We start from the raw sequence: 17149 nt of genomic DNA, 5'->3' as shown, positions 1-17149 counted from the left end.
AAATTTTTGGCCTGAAGCTAACTAGCTAAGCAGCTTGCAGTGTAATGGACTTTTGAATATCAACCAGGTATTGAGACCCAGAGTAGAGCTAATGCCTAATGGTTGGATTGTTGTCATTGGCAGTAATATAACTAAACAAGTGAAAATCTAAAAACCAAAGCAAGACAGGGAAGTGCAGCCAGGTTAGCTGGATGTTCACCAAAAGCACTTGCAAAAAGAGTATTGAGAAAAATCACTACTCCTTATTAGGGGATTCGTCTCATTTTTTATCATTCAGGGACTCCTTAAATGATTAGAGAAACATGAGTTTGGACAGTGGAAAGGGAAGAAAAATGTGAGGGAAGAGAAGCAAGATACTGCACATTATGGAGCAGTCCTCAATGGCACTCAGAATTGGGAGGTATACAAAAAATTTAAGAATGAAATACATATGTGAATAATCTCTAATAGAAAAGGAACTTCTAAATGACACCTCTATCAGTATATTTAGAACATATAAACTTCTTTTGAGTGCCCCTTATCTTATTCCTAAAAGTTCTTTTAAGTCCGGTAAAATGTGGTCTTCAAAATAATATAAAAGTGACTTGCCATCGTGTCAATTGTCTTACATGCTTGTCGAGTACACAAGTGAAATGCCACTTTTATACGTATTATACCCATGGTCTAAAGTATCTCCGATACCGATACGATACCCTCTGATACGTATCTTAAATTTAGCCGACCGATACGATACATGAAATTTTTAAAATCCTTTTGTATCGATATATATGCCACGATACATACCAATATGCACCGATACACCATCGATACGTACTGATACTCTATGGAAAATATAAAATCAAGGTGAAATATACGTTTTGGTATGTATCGGTACGTATCGGTGAGTATTGATATGTATTGATCAGTACGTATCGATGAGTATCAGTATGTACCGGTACAACGCGCTACGGTCATATAATGGCCAAGATGGGTATTTTTCAGAAAACACGATTTTCTGAGGGGTTTTTGTTCCAAATTTGCTGCCAGTCATATTTCTCTCTAGCTAAAGTGGAAATCAAAGTTGGGAACAAGGATTTTACATTTATGGAAAAACTACAAACCTTGAATTCTTAGGGCGATACCCTCAATTTAGTGTTTATGCATAATACATGTTATCAATAGCTTTTTTTAACAAATTTTTTATGCACAAGTGTTTAAAAAGATGTTTCATATCCATTTATATGCGTATCTTTAGCATATCTTAGTGTATCTCTTATACGATACGATACCCTCCAATACGTATCTTAATTTTGGCCGACCGATACGGTGACCAATACAAGCGGTCAACAAGTTCCAATAGAAAAAGCGATATAAGTTGGGGCAAGTCCCACTTTCGCTGGGTTTGGGTCGGGGGTGGACTGGGGACTTGGTGTTGGTCCTCACTTTTTCAGCATTTTTCCGCCCTCAAACAAACCCATGTCCTGATGCTGGGAGTCCAAGCTTTTTAGTAATGCACCAAGCAATGGCCCTTCATATCTAGAGAATCATAATAATGCAACTGTCGCTGATTATATGGACAGCTGTGGTCCAATTGTAGAGAGAACTCCCATCCTAAGAAGTCTTAATAGCCGGAAGTTTGTTAACCTGCTGCATCTTTTGAGTGTCCTGGCTAGCAAAAGGGTGATAGTGTAATAGAAGTTCCACATTTCAGGTCACTCCCTACAACGTCCCTGAGATTCTTTTCCCCATGGAAATCAGTAAGGATAAGGTGTGTCTCTACAAAGATCCAGTTTTCTGTTTGAGCTGCAGCAGTGACAGCAGATTCATGGAAGACCTTACCCTTTTTTTTTTTAAGTATGGTCTATCTTTCCATGTGAGGAAGAAGCAGAGGGAGTTGGTAAAGGGATAGAATCTATGCAGATTTTTTTTTTTCCCCTTTTTCAATAGAACAAACTATGTAAAGTTAATCTTCAATGAATGAATTTTAGTCATTTTTCATAGTAGCATGTAAAATATAAAGCAAAAGAAATTGTCATTATTCAACCACTTAGACAATATAGAAATTCAAGCTACTGGAGCAGGTTTTTTGCTTTATCTGAAGAGATTCCACTCTTATGGGGTCCAGCATGGCAGCTATATATCTCCCCATGTGCATGGCTTTTCCCCTCAATAAAATTTCACACATAAAGGAAAAAGAATGGAAACTGATCTCATCGTTTTCCCCCTTTTTGATTATCCATCAGGCACAGATAACATTCTGGCTAATTATAATTTTTGAGTATTCAAAATAAGGATTGGATTCCAGGATGCCCACTGTAGAAACCTTTTCACACACGCCACTATAATTGTCATGTGGCTACTCTGGAATTCCCAAATTTAGCAGACATGCTTTCCACATAGTTGTTAAGGCGTTTAGGAGACCCAAGGCGTTGAAGGTCCTGAACACGAGGCGACACCACCAAAGCGACCAAGGAAAACCAAGACGCCTACCTACGCGGCAAAGGGGACAAAGGCGCCTGGACACCTAAGGCAACACCTAGGCGACGCCTTGACAACTTCTGTATTCCGCGTCATCACTTACTCATGTGTTTAATTTCAGACCAATATTATTTTTCCACATGTCGTTGTAATGGCTCCAAATTTGCTTACAAAAGCCAATTCTTCATGGAACTATAATAACAGCAAGGACTGTTCCAAAAGCAAGGGGAAAGCCTATAAATGGTGGGTCATTTGCTTGAAACTGGTTACAAAACTTATTATGTGGTCTATCCAATGAACTCTCCATCCATCCAACGGATAACATGCCAAATCATCTAGTCCACGTGGCAGAGAAGTGTTGAAAGAGTTGGAATTGTTCCTAAAACAGGCGTGTAGGAACACTTTTCCTTTAAAATAAATGTTTTGAACTATCCCAATTTTATACCTTGTACAATTTTATTTCTAATAATATAGCATTTGATCATTATTTTTTCATCATCATCCTGAGCCCTTCCCCTGAGCACCGACCTCCATGGTTGGCCTCCCTATTGTTCCATCCTTTCCTCACCCTGCACCCTCTCCCCCCCCCCCAAAAGAATGCTCCAATGTGGACTGCTCTGTTCAGCCATGCCCTGTTCCTTCAACCAAGGGCTTCCCCTTCACTTCATTCCCACCTCCACTGTCCGGAATTCCAAAGTCGCCCATTGTCCTGGTTTACTTCATGATGAAGCCAATCTCTGGACTAACTCCCTAGTTGCCCACTTATTGGATCTCGGTCTTCTTTCTACATCGCAAAGCTATGCCTTTCAAAGCAATGGAGAGTTCAAGGGAGCATGGATATCTTCTTCATGGATCTCGGATTCTTTATCTTCAAATTCTTCGACGACCGGGACAAAATTTGTATCCTAGAAGCTGGCCCGTGGCAGGTCGGGAAGAAGCCAATTTTCCTCAAGCAGTGAAGCCACCATCTTCAGCTTTACCGGATATATATCACTACAATCCCTCCATGGATCTCCCTCCCTAGCCTCCCTCTTCACTTCTAGTGCACAGAGGGTCTCAACACCATAGGTTTGATTCTGGGTACCCCCTCTTCTCCGATGCTCGTGAAAAAAGGAAAGATAGTCTCTCCTATACTCGTATTTGTGTTGACATGCTTACTTTAGATCCACTGCTTTCCACCATCACAGTGAACGATGGGGACGATTTCTCCTTCCAACATGATATCATTTTTTACTAGCGCCCTCATCATTATGTGTTTTGTAAGGTCTTCGGTTATAAGTCCTCTCTTGATACTTCCAAGACCTCTCCAGCACACAAGGGAAAATTTCCCACCGCCAGTGACTACCACCTCCCGTCGAACCTTTCCCAGGATCATCATGACCTTTGTTTACCTATTAGAGGAAAAAAATCATTAGTGTAAGAACCATCGAACTAGAGGGTTACCGGCTTCGAGATCTCTGAGAGGACACTTTGTTCACGATCAGAACCTAACGCTAGTTAAAAACTCAGTCGCGACCAATGGATCCAACCAATATGCCTCCCTGCAGTCTGAAGAAGCTCCTCTACCTCCCTTTAGCTAGATCCCTAGCATCCTTCTTTCCCTGATTACCCTCCGTATTCTCTACTCCTCCGGCCTTCTTAGGTGCACTTTGTCTCTTTTGGTGATTGGTCCCACCTCCCTCTCCTCCCCCTAGCTGACCTCTAGTCTTCCCTCCCCCCCCCCCATTCCCCTGGTCACAGGGAAGAGAAGATAATATCAACTAGCTCCCCTCCTCCACGAGCTAGTTCACCTCCACCTCAGCTTGGAATCATATCCGCTCCCCTGGTCCCTCAGTTCTTTGGCACAATATTGTCTGGTTCAAAGGCCACATCTCGCGCCACAGCTTTACGGCCTAACGTTCTCTCTCCAATTACCTGCCCATGTAGTCGTTCCTCATCTATCGGCATATTCCAGCCTCTCCCTCCTATTGTCTCTGCTGGAATGGAGTTAAAGACCCTGACCACCTTTTTTTCTCCTATCCCTTTTCCACCTCGGCTAGAAAAGAGTCCTATGTTCTTGTTGGCCTTCCCATAGAAGAATCCTCCCCTTAAGCAGAGATGGATCTGGATTGATATGACTATGGCGGCTCATCCATCTGTGACACTGCCGGGAAGCTAGCTTTTTGTGCTACTATCAGCCATCTCTGGATAGAGCGAAATCTCTGTAGATGGACTTGCAACTCTCGATCTTTTGATAAGATTTGGAATGTCATCTACTTTGACATAAGCTCCAAGCTAGCCTATCTCAGATAGCGTTTGGTCTGTGACACTCCAAGGAACATACTCATTGTTGTCTCTTGGGTCTCCCTCCCTTTATCATCTCCCCCCGTGATGTATCCCCCTTGATGCTCTATGCTGGATTTCTTAGCTGTTGGGCCCCCCCTTTTTGTGATTTGTGTTGCCTTCCCTCCCTTTGAGGATTTAGGCTTGTCCCCCCTCTCTCTCCTTCCTCCTCCTTATATATTCTTTCCCTCGTTAGTAATGGATTTATTTATTCATCCAAAAAAAAGATGTCACCCTCAACCCGGTTCCCCAGATTTCTCCTGTTGCCTGCTTCAATAGGGGCCACAGCACCTTGAGATGTCGCTCTCTGGCTCTCGCTCATTCACCATTCGATATCCTCAACACATAGATCCTCTTCGGCTCGTCAGTCTGCTAGCCTCATCTTCCACAATTCCCAATGGAAGACATTCATTTGGCTCCTTCCAGTAACCTCCTCAAAACCCCATCCCAACCTTTATCTCATTCTTCCCCTTCGGTGGACCGCATAGAAACCTCTCTCGTGTTCTAGAAGACTCCCATTTTGACCACACCTCTCCCACAAACAATTCCATTGGCCCTTCTCCGCCTATTAACCTTCTATCTTATGGGCCCTCTAAGGTCCCCCTTATTGACAAGCCCATTACTCCAAGTCCCTCCGTTGGTGGGCTTTCTAGTCCTAATATTGATGGCCTATCCCCTTCTCTAGTTTTAGGCTAAACCCATCTTGCTTCAATATGGGTCACGACATCTCGAGATATCCTCTTGCCCACCCATCTCCTAGCCGGACCCTACCATCCATCAACCTAAGGAAGATGTCTTCTTTGCCCAATGGACTGAGTGTTGCTAAAAGCCTGAAACTTTGCAGACCATCTCCTATCCCCAACCTCCACTTTGGGTGTGGGTACTTTCCCCTCACCCCTCCCTGGTAATCGTCCCCCCCCCAACCCATCTTCTTCTGGCCAGTTGACCCATCCTACAAACCAGAGCCTATTCTTAAGCGCCACTACAATTTGTCCCAGTCCCAAAATCTTCTTTGCAGCCCATCATCTAAGTCCATTGCCCCTATTTGGTCCCTTTTCCAACTATTCCCATCACCCAGATGATCGTATATGGTCCCTATGGGACCCCGATAAGATCAGTTCTTCCCAGCTTTCCTCCACATCTCAGACCCTCTATCTCAATATTTAAGATATTTTGGGGAGCTCCAGTTTGTTGTTCATTATAATGACTGCCTCCAACTATTCCACCAAAAGAGCTTCACTTTCGAGTGATCTTTGTAACATTGCTGACCAAGTTGGTTCTCTCCCTTGGGGTATGGGAGGAGACTGTAATATGGTTCACTATGGGCATGAAAAGCAAAGTGTTGATCATCTGGACGACTCCAGTGGATGCTTTTAATGATTGTATTGAGGACACTGGTGTCAACGATCTCAAATGGTTGGTCCTTAAGTTCACATGGCATAACAAAAGAAGTGGTGATACTCGAATTGCCTGCAAGCTTAATAGAGTGCTTGTTAATGAAGCTTGGTCTCCTCCTCCCCATCCTCCCATACCATCTGACCACTATCCCATCTCCTTACTTGCCCAACCTTATATCTCCTTTAGCCCTAAACCTTTTAATTTTTTTGAAATGTGGCCCTCTCACCCAACCATTCTAGCCATTGTCAAGGAAGCTTAGAATAAGCCTATTTAAGCTTTCTCTTCCCCCCACATTGCATTTGCTATGAAGCTTCGGAATGTAAAATATGCCCTAAAAGCTTGGAACACTAACTCTTTCAGGAATATCACCTCTCTGGTTTTAGACTGCAAGGACAAATTATCTGCCATCTAGTTGAGGCTTCAATCAGACAAACATAATGCCCACTTAGCAGATGAAGAAAAAGCAGTTTCTTTGACCCTCTCCTGTCTGTTTACTCCAGAGGAAAGCTTCCTCAAACAGAAAACAAGAATTAAACGGTTGGAGCTTGGTGATTTTAATTCAGCCTACTTCCATCAGTCTAAGAAGTCCAGAACCAATGTTAATCCCTATGTTGGTGATTCCTGATGGCACTTCCCTACACAAGGTTGAGGATATCAAAGCAGGGGTTATTAATTACTTTAGGGATTTGTTACGATCCCCTTTGACTTCTCATGGCCCCATTCCGGAGTATCTTCTCAATAAGTTCATTCCTCCTCATCTCATTTGTGGCCTCTAGGCTATCCCCTCTAAGGACAAAATTGTTGCAGTTGTCCACTCTCACAAGGCTAACAGAGCCATGGGTCCAGATGCCTTTAGTATGGGTTTTTTCTTGGCTTCCTAGGATATCATCAAAGATGACCTCATCAAGGCTGTCAAGAGATTTTCCTCAACCCCGACCATATCAAGGGTGTTAACCTCACTTTCCTTTGCCTCATCCTGACAAACATCAGCCCCATTTCTCTCTGTAACCTACTGTACAACTTTATTACCAAAGTCCTTGCTATTAGGCTCGAGTCGATGGTTGACCTTCTAGATACTGACAATCAATTGGCCTTCAATCCAGACAGGTGCATTATAGATAAAACCCTACTTTGAAATGAGATAGAGGTTTTGACAGTAAATCTCATCCCCCCCAGCTACTCTTATGATTATTGACATACATAAAGCCTTTGACTCCTTGAGGGGATTTTATTACCAAGGTAATGTTTCAAATAGGTTTACCACCAGTTTTTGTTAATTGGATTTGATGTTGTATTTCCTCTCCATCATTATCAGTCTTGGTCAATAGCAGCCTGGCCGGCTACTTTGCCTCTGCGGTGGGAATCCATCAGGGATGTCTTCTCTCCCCTTATGTCTTTACCTTGGCCCTTGAACTCCTCTCCAGATGCATCCAAAGGCGCACGAACCAGCATCGCATCTCCCCCATCCCTAAGTGCAAAGTTATCAAGCTCTCCCACTTTGACTTCAAACCTTATGATCTTCTCAAAGGCCAGTACTGCTTCTTTGGAGACCATCATATCTTGCTTGCAAATCTTTGAAGATCTTTCAGGCCTTTGCATCAATCTAGAGAACTCCCTCTTATTTGTGGCTAAGGTATCTGAATTTGATAAAGCTACTTTGATTGACAAAACCAGATTCTCCATCGGTCATCTTCTCGTCAAGTACTTAGATTTGCCTTTGATTCTAGCCAGATTGTCAGCCCACCACTCCACTCCCATGCTTAATCTCATTCAAAAAAGACTCCAACTTTGGAACGGCAAGTTTCTCTCTCTTGTGTGTCGTTTAGTCCTCATCAAATCAATTCTCCAGTTCTTTTACATCTATTGGTCAGATATTTTTGGATTGCCTTAGGTCATCAATAAAGCTCTGGAGTCTCTTATGTCTAGTCCTTTAGATTCCTCCACCTTGTCAGTTGGGTTACTATTTTCCTCCCTAAGGACGAGGGAGGAATGGGACTGAGGCAAATCAAAGAAGTCAACAATGTGGGAATTATCAAGCTGATTTGGAAGTATTTGGATGGATTAGGTGTACTCAGTCTTCCTCCGCTCTGACTCCATTTGGACAGCTCCTGTTCCATCTGATGCTTATTGGGTTTGGCGTAAGATTCCCTCTCTCTCTGTCCTATTGCCCTTAGGGCCATCCACACCCCACACCTATATTAATGATGGTGCCTCCACCTCTCTCTGGCTTGATCATTAACACCCTATGGGAGTTCTTCTTCATTTGGTCAGTGCTATATCTATTTATTGCTCAAGTCTCCATAACTAATCGAATGTGTCTGACATCTTTAGTCTTGGTGCTCCACCCCCCCCCCCCCAAGTCTCCCCTTTCACTTTGCTTACTAGTGTGTGGAATGCTTTGCCATCTATTATTAGAAGGCCCCAGGGACCCTCTACTTCTTTGTCACAAGCTTATCTGGTTCAAATACTACATTCCCCATCACAACTTCACTATATGGAGAGAACTCTCTAATTGCCTCCCAACTCAGACTTTTTCTTATCCACCGTCAGATCTCAAAGTCTCCTTTATGCTGCCTCTACTGGAACGCTGTTGAAGATATTCAGCATCTCTTTTTTGTTTGTCCTTGCTACTCACCAGTTTGGAAAGGGGTTCTTGCAAACGTTAGCCAAGGAATTGTTGAATTCTCCCATTCCAAATAGAATGGCTCTAGGTTGATATGCCTTTTGCTGGCTCTTCTATTGGTGATGTCACTTGTGGGTAAGCTTACCTTTAGCGCCACCATCAACCATATTTGGATGGAGCGTAACCTCAGGAAATAGACCTCGAACTCCAGGCCTCTTCGTTAAATTTGGGATTTCATCTCCTTTAAAATTAAATCCAAGCTTGTGGCCATTTCCTCTACTTGTATTGACTCCTCAAGAAATAGGCATATTGTTGTATCATGGGGCCTCCATCCATCTCTGCTTCTAGTCTCCCATCCTTGAGGGTCGGGGGTGTTAGGTTTTTTTTTTTTTCTTCCCTTCTTAAGGGCGATTGTATCTTTTCTTCTCTTTTGGTAATGAATTTTATTCACCCAACAAAAATATACCATAAGAAATTAGATCGATTTCACTGCATAGAGGGAAAAATCATAACTGGTTGAAACAGATAACCCAGTCAAAACATTTAAAGAGTATGATGAGCTATCAGGTTAGAAAACACTAACAAGAGCCAGCTTCAGAAGATTCGAAGCTTGAAAGTCTTGAACATGTTAGCTTAGCAGTAACAAAGCAGATGAAAAAAAGTATGTATGCATTCATTACTGAAAGAAGCTACTTCCATGTCATTAAGAAGAATACACTACTATCAAAGGGGAAACCAAAACTTACAGTTGATTGACTTGGTTCGAAATCAGGGTAGACAAATTGATGTTCAGGTTTCTCATCAGCAGCAAGGCCTACACCGCCAATAAATGTTTATTTACAGTGCAAATGAGGCAGGATATACATTATACACAGTTATGCACATATATACTGCATTTCTTTTTCTTTCGCCCATATGGATTACATATTGCAGAAGCTTTAGAAAACATCATCTGTGATGGATTCGAGCACCACCCTTCATGTATAGTTTATCAATTTTATGCCTAGAAATTACTGATAATATTGTTGGCAAAAATGGGTATCAATTAAGTATCGTTTAGCTATCACTTATCTACAATTTATCTAATTACTGATTAATTACGACACGTTAGTGAACTTTGGCTGATGAGTAGGCTGGGCAAGAAGTTGTGAGAACTCACATTGTAGTTGGGAATGACTACATTCTAAAGTATTTAGGGGTGTTATCTTTCAGTTTTCTCTGTTAAGGGTGAGCTTGGCTCATTTATTGTTGTTGTACACTTTACATCTCTCATCATTAAAACCAATTACTCATTAAGAAAATTTGGATGCAAGGAATAGTACATCATATCCATGTATTACTAGACTATGATGCACCAAAAGAACTAAATATGGTCATTTGAAACATTGTGTCCATATCTGCCACCAACACAGGTGCCCATGTTAAGTGCAAAGTGTGAATTGACTTTGTTTCTAAGCTTCAAAATTTTCAAAATGTGTCATATATTAAAACTCTTTTTAGAAGAATAACCACTTCAGGTTAAGGTCCAACCAGCTGAAACCAGTTGGGCCCAGTTCCTGGAATTTTGCTTAAACTCATGACTCCAATTTATGCATTATACTATGGAAAATGTAGATTGTCTAAGTCAAAATTTTTACAACCAGATGAACTGGCGGTCAAACCAGAAAAAACCAGAACCACCCCTTTATTTTAGTTTGTGGTTTTTACCAGTACTGCAAAAACTGGTAAAGAAACTGGAATAATGTAAACAGGTTCTGAACATGACCTTTAGATTATATAGCAGGTTTTCACATATCCATCTACTTTTTCACTATTTGGGTTTCAATATTTATCTTTGAAAAAAAAAATTAGTCTGATGAAGCCATAAGATGTGTCATTGGCTTTAAAGATCATAAGTCAAAGAAACTCACTGTTTCAATATCAATGGGATCCATCTCCTTAAGCTTCTGGACATGACCTTTGGAGTCTGGGTCAAAGACACTTCCAATGAAACGATATATTTTAGGAAAGTCTGGAGTACCTGCAAAAATGCATGAACAATGAAGGACAGCCAAGCAATTCTGGGAAATACCAAAAAGAAAAAACAGTAGAAGAAAGTAGGAAGAGACAACAACAAACTCAGCCTTATACCAACTTAATGGGGTCGGCTACAAGGATCCGTGCAAAAAAAAGAAAGTGGGGGAAAATAGAGAAAATATGAAAAAAGAAAAATGATAAAGAGGAATGACAAGGAGATGAAAGTAAAAGGAAAGAGGCACAGCCCAGCAAGATAGGAGAAACTCAGCTAAATGGGGTTGGCTACATGGATCCTTGCCCTCCAATAGGCTCTATGCAAGGTCATACTTGGGACAAGACCTAGACCATGCATGTCATTCCTCACAATGACATGCATTCTGAGGAATGACATGCATGGTCTAGGTTCCAACTGACACAGGCAATGTTTTAAAGGGACATCAGGAATCCAGGATATCTGATGGTTGTTCCAACTGTTTATCGTTTTTTGGGTAGTTGGGACGTTGTCTGGGCTGGGGAAATGCCAAATGCCATGCTGTCATGCCCTTAAGCATAATCTATTTTTAATAGTACTGAGCACAGCCTGCTACTTCCATCTGCTGTTAATTGCTTTAGTTATAATTGCTGAACTGAGTCTGAGAATTGAAGAGAGCAAGATTAAAAACTAAAATGAGTAATTAACGAAATACCATCCATGAAACCCGATCCTATTAAAAAATGGAAAGTTGGGTCCTGTTGTGCAGTCCCTAACAGAGAAAATGCATACAAACACCCATACTGACATGTTAATGGGTATTCGTGCAACCAGTATGATACACAAAGTAGCATAAACAAGATGCTCTTTACATTCATCTACTCAAAAATGAGACACTCATGACATTCTGATTACGCACACACAGTGTAACTTATATTTCATCATGCAATATTTTGTTTAGGCAGTTGAAATTTGGCAAATTGAGGCAAAGAATCAAAAATTTGCAGTCATTAAGAAGATTACCATGAAGTAGAGACCCTTTCTTTCCTTGACTTGGTATGTCACAACTGGGAGAAGATCTACTTGAGCTTCCAATACCATTAAAGCTGTTGTTACCTGTCCTTGTAACCCCCTCTGGTCCATTATCAGCTGAATCAGTGACAGTATAAGCCACAATAAGCACTGAACATCCCCCTAGAAAAGCATATTTATCTACCATACCTACTTTTTAGAAACCAAATATAATTCTTGGACACATTAAGGAAATTTTTCAGAAACTTCCATAATTCATATACAAATAAATCAATGCCTTAAAACTCCCCAAAGGTATGTGTCCTCTCACTGGGAATATATATGTGCAGGACAATACAATTTAGCAGGATAAGGCATAGATGTTTGCAATGCCAAAGCTGCAAAATGTTTTAAAACTGCCCTGTCAAGGCATCAGCAGGCAAGTATTTTCATTTCAAATCTTCAACCTGAATATTTTGTCCTGTGATGACTAACAAACCATTTTTGGGTGCCTTCCGCGGATAAGGATTAGCAGCTTTACACTTGGGGCGAGGAGGAGGTACATGGACTATTATACCACTTTTCTGGGCCTTCAGAAAGTATTTTTGGGCATGGCTCCGTATCTAAAAGGCCAAAAAAGGGGGTGGGGAAGTAAATGAAAAAATCATATACCTAAAGTCCATAAGCATAAGAAATTAATAAATGTATGTTCATGAGAACACAATACACAGAGTTCATACAGAAGCAAGTAAGAAGCACTGAATAAGAAAAAAGTATGAGACAACTGCCGACATTTACACATGAAAGCTATAAAGAAGAGAGGTGGCCTATGAAACTCCATGATGAAAAAGAACATATAAGAGGTTCCTTTACAATGAGAAATTAATGTTACACAGTTAATTTGCTTGAAAGAATATCAACACAGGCTTGACAGGGGGAAAAAAAAAAGCCAAATAACCAGACAAACAAACATCAGAAGAATCCATAAGCATGTCACATGCAAATTCTTTGGTAACAATAGATTTCATAGTGTAGAAATTAAGGTTATGGATTTATTACAATTAAAAAATTATACGATGAGGAAGCCGAGCTTTAGCATCATGGGTCCATAACAAAAACAGAGCCCCATAGAGTAAATATAGAATACAATCCATACCATGAGCATTATTATTTTCACACGTCGCACCATCCCTCAACAGCACATTAGGATGACAATCAGTCAGATCAAAACAGATCTGGCTAGGGACTACGCCACGACTACCTAAACAGAAAAGTTGAACTAGTAGGGGTTTTCGACTCCAAGACGGTGGGAACAGACCATGACAAAGAGAAGCCCTATCCCAACTTAACAGGTTAGTATTAGTCAATTGCCAATTGAAATTTGAAAATGTAAGCAGGTTGGAAGGCCAGACCGAGATAAATTCGAAGATGAAAGGAAGTTGGAAGGCCAGGCCAAGAATCTTTCTCCCCCCACCCAGTGCAAAGTTCATTAATAATATGCACTATTGTAGCCATTATCATATGATTTAATCAATTTGTACTGTTCAACATAACTCTCAGGGGATGCCAATGGGATTTTTATTTAAATCTTACAATTGGAACATTTTGAAATTTTGTACTCAAATAATCCACAACAACACAGCTTAGCCTTATCCCAACTAAATGGGGTCGGCTTTTGAACTCAAATAATCTATAATATAAAAAATTTACACGGGTAAAATGTTTGGGCATTTCCACTTCTCAAGGATAATCTGTTTTGATTGGGGGAGATGTGTCATAGGCAATCAAGGAGTTGTCTTCTAGCTTTGGGGACCTTGGAAAAATATGTGCATCGCATAATAAGAGCCAGTTCTCTTTGCTCTGCTGGAAATGTGTCTCTTGTCTGGCACTCAGTCAACTAGGTCCACTACCATACCTTATAACATTGCTTTTCTTTAATTGTTCCAGAGGAGATTATTTTAAAATTTCCTTCTGAGTTCTATCGCTAAATTTAAGACTTATTATGCTCTTTAATCCTCATTTTAGGAGAAGGAAGGCACCAAGAATTTTGACCATTGAAAAGTAAGTTTAGAATATCTGTGGTACAATTTTCAATTCTACGAGGGGCACCAATTCCATCTCTGAATCACTCCAACCAAAACAGTCAAGGAGGAAATAAATATCGGAGCTTCTTTCAGTAACAGTATGCATAATTTCTTCAAAACAGAAATAATATATAAATAAGCATTTCTTCTTGTTTCTTCCCCTCACCCCCTCGATGTTTTGCTTTACTCTTTTTGGGGGAAATATGGTGAGAAATCATGACAACATCGGGATAGCAGTGTGCTAAAACCAATCTGGGGAACAAACTATTACATAGACTTGCAGTGCAACTGTTGTAAGAAAAAAATACAGTAAGCTTTTCAAATGAAAATAACATCTTACCCATACGTAGAACAAATGGGAAATTTCACAGGGGCAATGAATTTGATTACAACAATTTGGATTTTGGACCACTTGCAGCTTTTTTGAGTTGAACTTTCAATCACCATATGAAATAAGAAACAACATGCACTAACCGGTTGACACTAAAGTTCCGGTTGCTCATATCGTTTTCCACTTTAGGCTTACAGCATAAATGTAGTAAAGTTTTTATTTTGACTACTTAGGTAAGGCATAAGGATTGGTTATCTGTTAAAAACCACAATTATATGTTTTTATGAGTTCACAAGAAACAGAGCAAAGAATAAAAGAATGTCTTACAAGTTACAACATATGAGATAAGAACTAAATCAAACAATAGACAAGGGAAAGTTGACATACATGATGCACATTGTCATATTATTTACAACTTTTAGGCTGGCTTTTTGTAAAAATGTAGTAAAGTTTCTAGTGTTGACAACTTAAATAAGAGAGAAGCATGGGTTATGGCCAATCACAGTTATCTATGTTGATTTTTTTAATGCTTACAAAATAAAGTTTCTTAAATTTTTTCCGGATATTTTTTTTCCCAATTTGTCATGAGACAGGGAAAATAAATAAATAAACAAAGAACATCTTGTAAGTTATGTCAACTCAATTCAATAAAACCCTCTACATGATCTAGAACAAGATTTCGAATTTCAGAACATTGATAGTCTGGAAAACAAGCACTTTGAAGAAAATATGACCTGAAGCAGCCTCAAAAACTTACTCTCCATAATTTAATACAAACCCCAAACTACAGACAGAAAGATAAAATTGAATGCAAATTCACTAGGATGACAAATGAAACTACTAATGAAGCATAAGTATGTACTTAAATCTAAAAAAGAAACCAGGACAAATTTAATTTATGAACAGTCATAGCGGTGAATATATATATATATATATGGTAGAAGTAGTGAATATTTAATTCATTCATAGGACAAGTGAGAAACACATTTTTTTTCCCCTTGGACCTGAATTACAGTCTTTGAATCGACAAAATCTGCAATCTTCTTCCAGTCACGATTATACCTGAACCAATAAAAGAGATGAAATATCAGTTTCAGAGCATGGACTAGTACCATGGAACAAAAGAACTATAATTCACATAAATAATAGAGAGGCCAAAAGAAACCGAAATATCTAAAAGAAGAAACACTTAATTGTTAATGACAAGTCAAATGAAACAGTAGAAAGGCATTGGCCGATTTGGAAGGTGTAAAATTTGTACAAGTCGATGTCCAGACTCTAGACCAGATATGCCAGTTTAAATCAGTCCTGTACAACTAAACACACTTGAATATCATTGAAGTCATAATCCGAAACGATATAATCACAGTCTAAGATTTGTTTGGTTAATTTTACTCCATTCAAAATCATAAATAACCAAATCGGAAAAAGTAAACAGGAAAACATACATAAACACAAAAAAAAATCTGATAGAAAAACAGAGAAACCTTCAATCTAGGACCTAATACGATAATCGGAGAGAGATAAATGAGATAGTCAGTGGACTTGCAGAGTGAAGAAGCAAGGTAAGATCTACCTAAAAAAAAAAGCAACAAGCTAAGATGTTAGCAGTACATAGGCTAAAGATAACTCACAGTTGCAGAGCATCAAGAAACTTAGAGTGCTCTTCATCAGTCCATACTTCCCTGGACTTGGTGATGGTATAAGGTTTCCTAACCTTCTTTCCTGAGCCACCTGCCGCCAATGAATTCGAAGAACTCGCACTCATGTTTGTTGCGTCGGCAAAGCCACTTCAGAGCCATTTTGTGGACGAACGAAAGAAAGGAAGATACTGTTAATGGCCAAACCACTTCAACTTTCTAAGTTAGGTATTGGCTTTGGCTGGAAACTGCAAGATGGAAGAGAGAGAGAGAGAGTGAGAGACGAGGACTAGGGAGTAACGACGCGACACAGAGTCGCAAAGAATACACAGTGGCGCCAACTTGCATGGGCTGGGAAGGGTTTAAAGAATCCGCGAATCGGATCAGGAATCGCCGAATTCAGATCAGAATCGGCGGTCACTGATCTCGATTTCTAACGAGTTACACCATAATCGTTGGAATATTCCTCAAATCTGCCATTTCAAGGGTTTTCTCAGACGAATTCAAGCCGATTCGAATCCGAATCGAATCGAAATCATCACTGCAGTTTTAAAACCCTAGGTCTGGGCGTACGCTAATTGATGATTTGATCACCACTCGCATAAGCGGGAGACCTCATTGAGTTTATGATCGTAAGAATGACCTCTCCACGTTGTGTCGATCAATGCTTATCGACGTTTGTCGCTAAAACAGAGGAGGCATGCTTCTTCTACCAAAAAAAAACAAAGAAAAGAGTAGGCATGCTTCTCCCTTAATCATGGTTATGACTTTAATTTTCCCATGTTTAGTATGTTCGTTAACTATATTACATTATCTACTAACCATCTTTCACGTGATTATATATTGCATTAGTTCATTGTACTGTTTTTGCTTAGGATTACCATTTTCGTGTAAGGGTTTTGGTTCCTTCTTTATACTCGTGCTTAGTATTAGGTTAGGTTTTGTTTTGCTTGTTGTCACTTTTTCTAACACAAGCTTAATGTCGTTATTTGTGTCATGTTTGTTTTGCATGTTGATTAGGATTAATACATGTTTTTTGTTATGATTTTGACACATAGTTAAGTTGTTGTTAGTTTCAGTAATCATATTTGTTTCCTTAATTAATCATATTACCTTTCAGTAGTCATATCTGTTTCCTTAATTATCACAATATAGTTTTAGGGTTGCATAAGTGCATTGTATATTAACTTCATTATATCTTAATTATTTTCTCCTAACTTTTGTTTTATAGTGTTTGGTGAAAGGTTAAGTTCACAATTTGCCTGCCTTTTATTGTTTATGGTTATTCATAATTCA

The 17149-nt window shown here is 39.8% G+C and overlaps 1 protein-coding gene across 4 annotated transcripts in view; it reads right to left on the bottom strand.

Annotated features, from left to right (window-relative positions):
- The window catches only part of LOC122057575 (protein REVEILLE 8-like), a 62517-nt gene extending 46077 nt beyond the window's left edge, over nt 1-16440 (bottom strand). For 2 of the 4 annotated variants that reach the window (XR_006133568.1, XM_042619722.1), the window contains exons 1-6: nt 15848-16439; nt 15218-15275; nt 12298-12421; nt 11811-11936; nt 10711-10820; nt 9547-9614 (exon numbers count right to left, since the gene is read on the bottom strand). Coding sequence is in view for 2 of the 4 variants with exons in the window: in XM_042619722.1 (XP_042475656.1) it covers nt 9547-9614; nt 10711-10820; nt 11811-11936; nt 12298-12421; nt 15218-15275; nt 15848-15981 (620 nt within the window). In the remaining 2 variants the exon portion in view is untranslated. Of the gene's footprint in view, nt 1-9546; nt 9615-10710; nt 10821-11810; nt 11937-12297; nt 12422-15217; nt 15276-15847 lie in introns of all 4 variants that reach the window. The other 2 variants (XR_006133569.1, XM_042619721.1) reach the window with 2 other exon arrangements.
- Nucleotides 16441-17149: the final 709 nt, after the last annotated feature.

This window comes from Macadamia integrifolia, chromosome 12 (genome assembly GCF_013358625.1).
Source record: "Macadamia integrifolia cultivar HAES 741 chromosome 12, SCU_Mint_v3, whole genome shotgun sequence".
NCBI lineage: Eukaryota > Viridiplantae > Streptophyta > Magnoliopsida > Proteales > Proteaceae > Macadamia > Macadamia integrifolia.
Note: the sequence above shows the minus strand (reverse complement) of the source record. Positions and strands in the feature narration are given on the sequence as shown.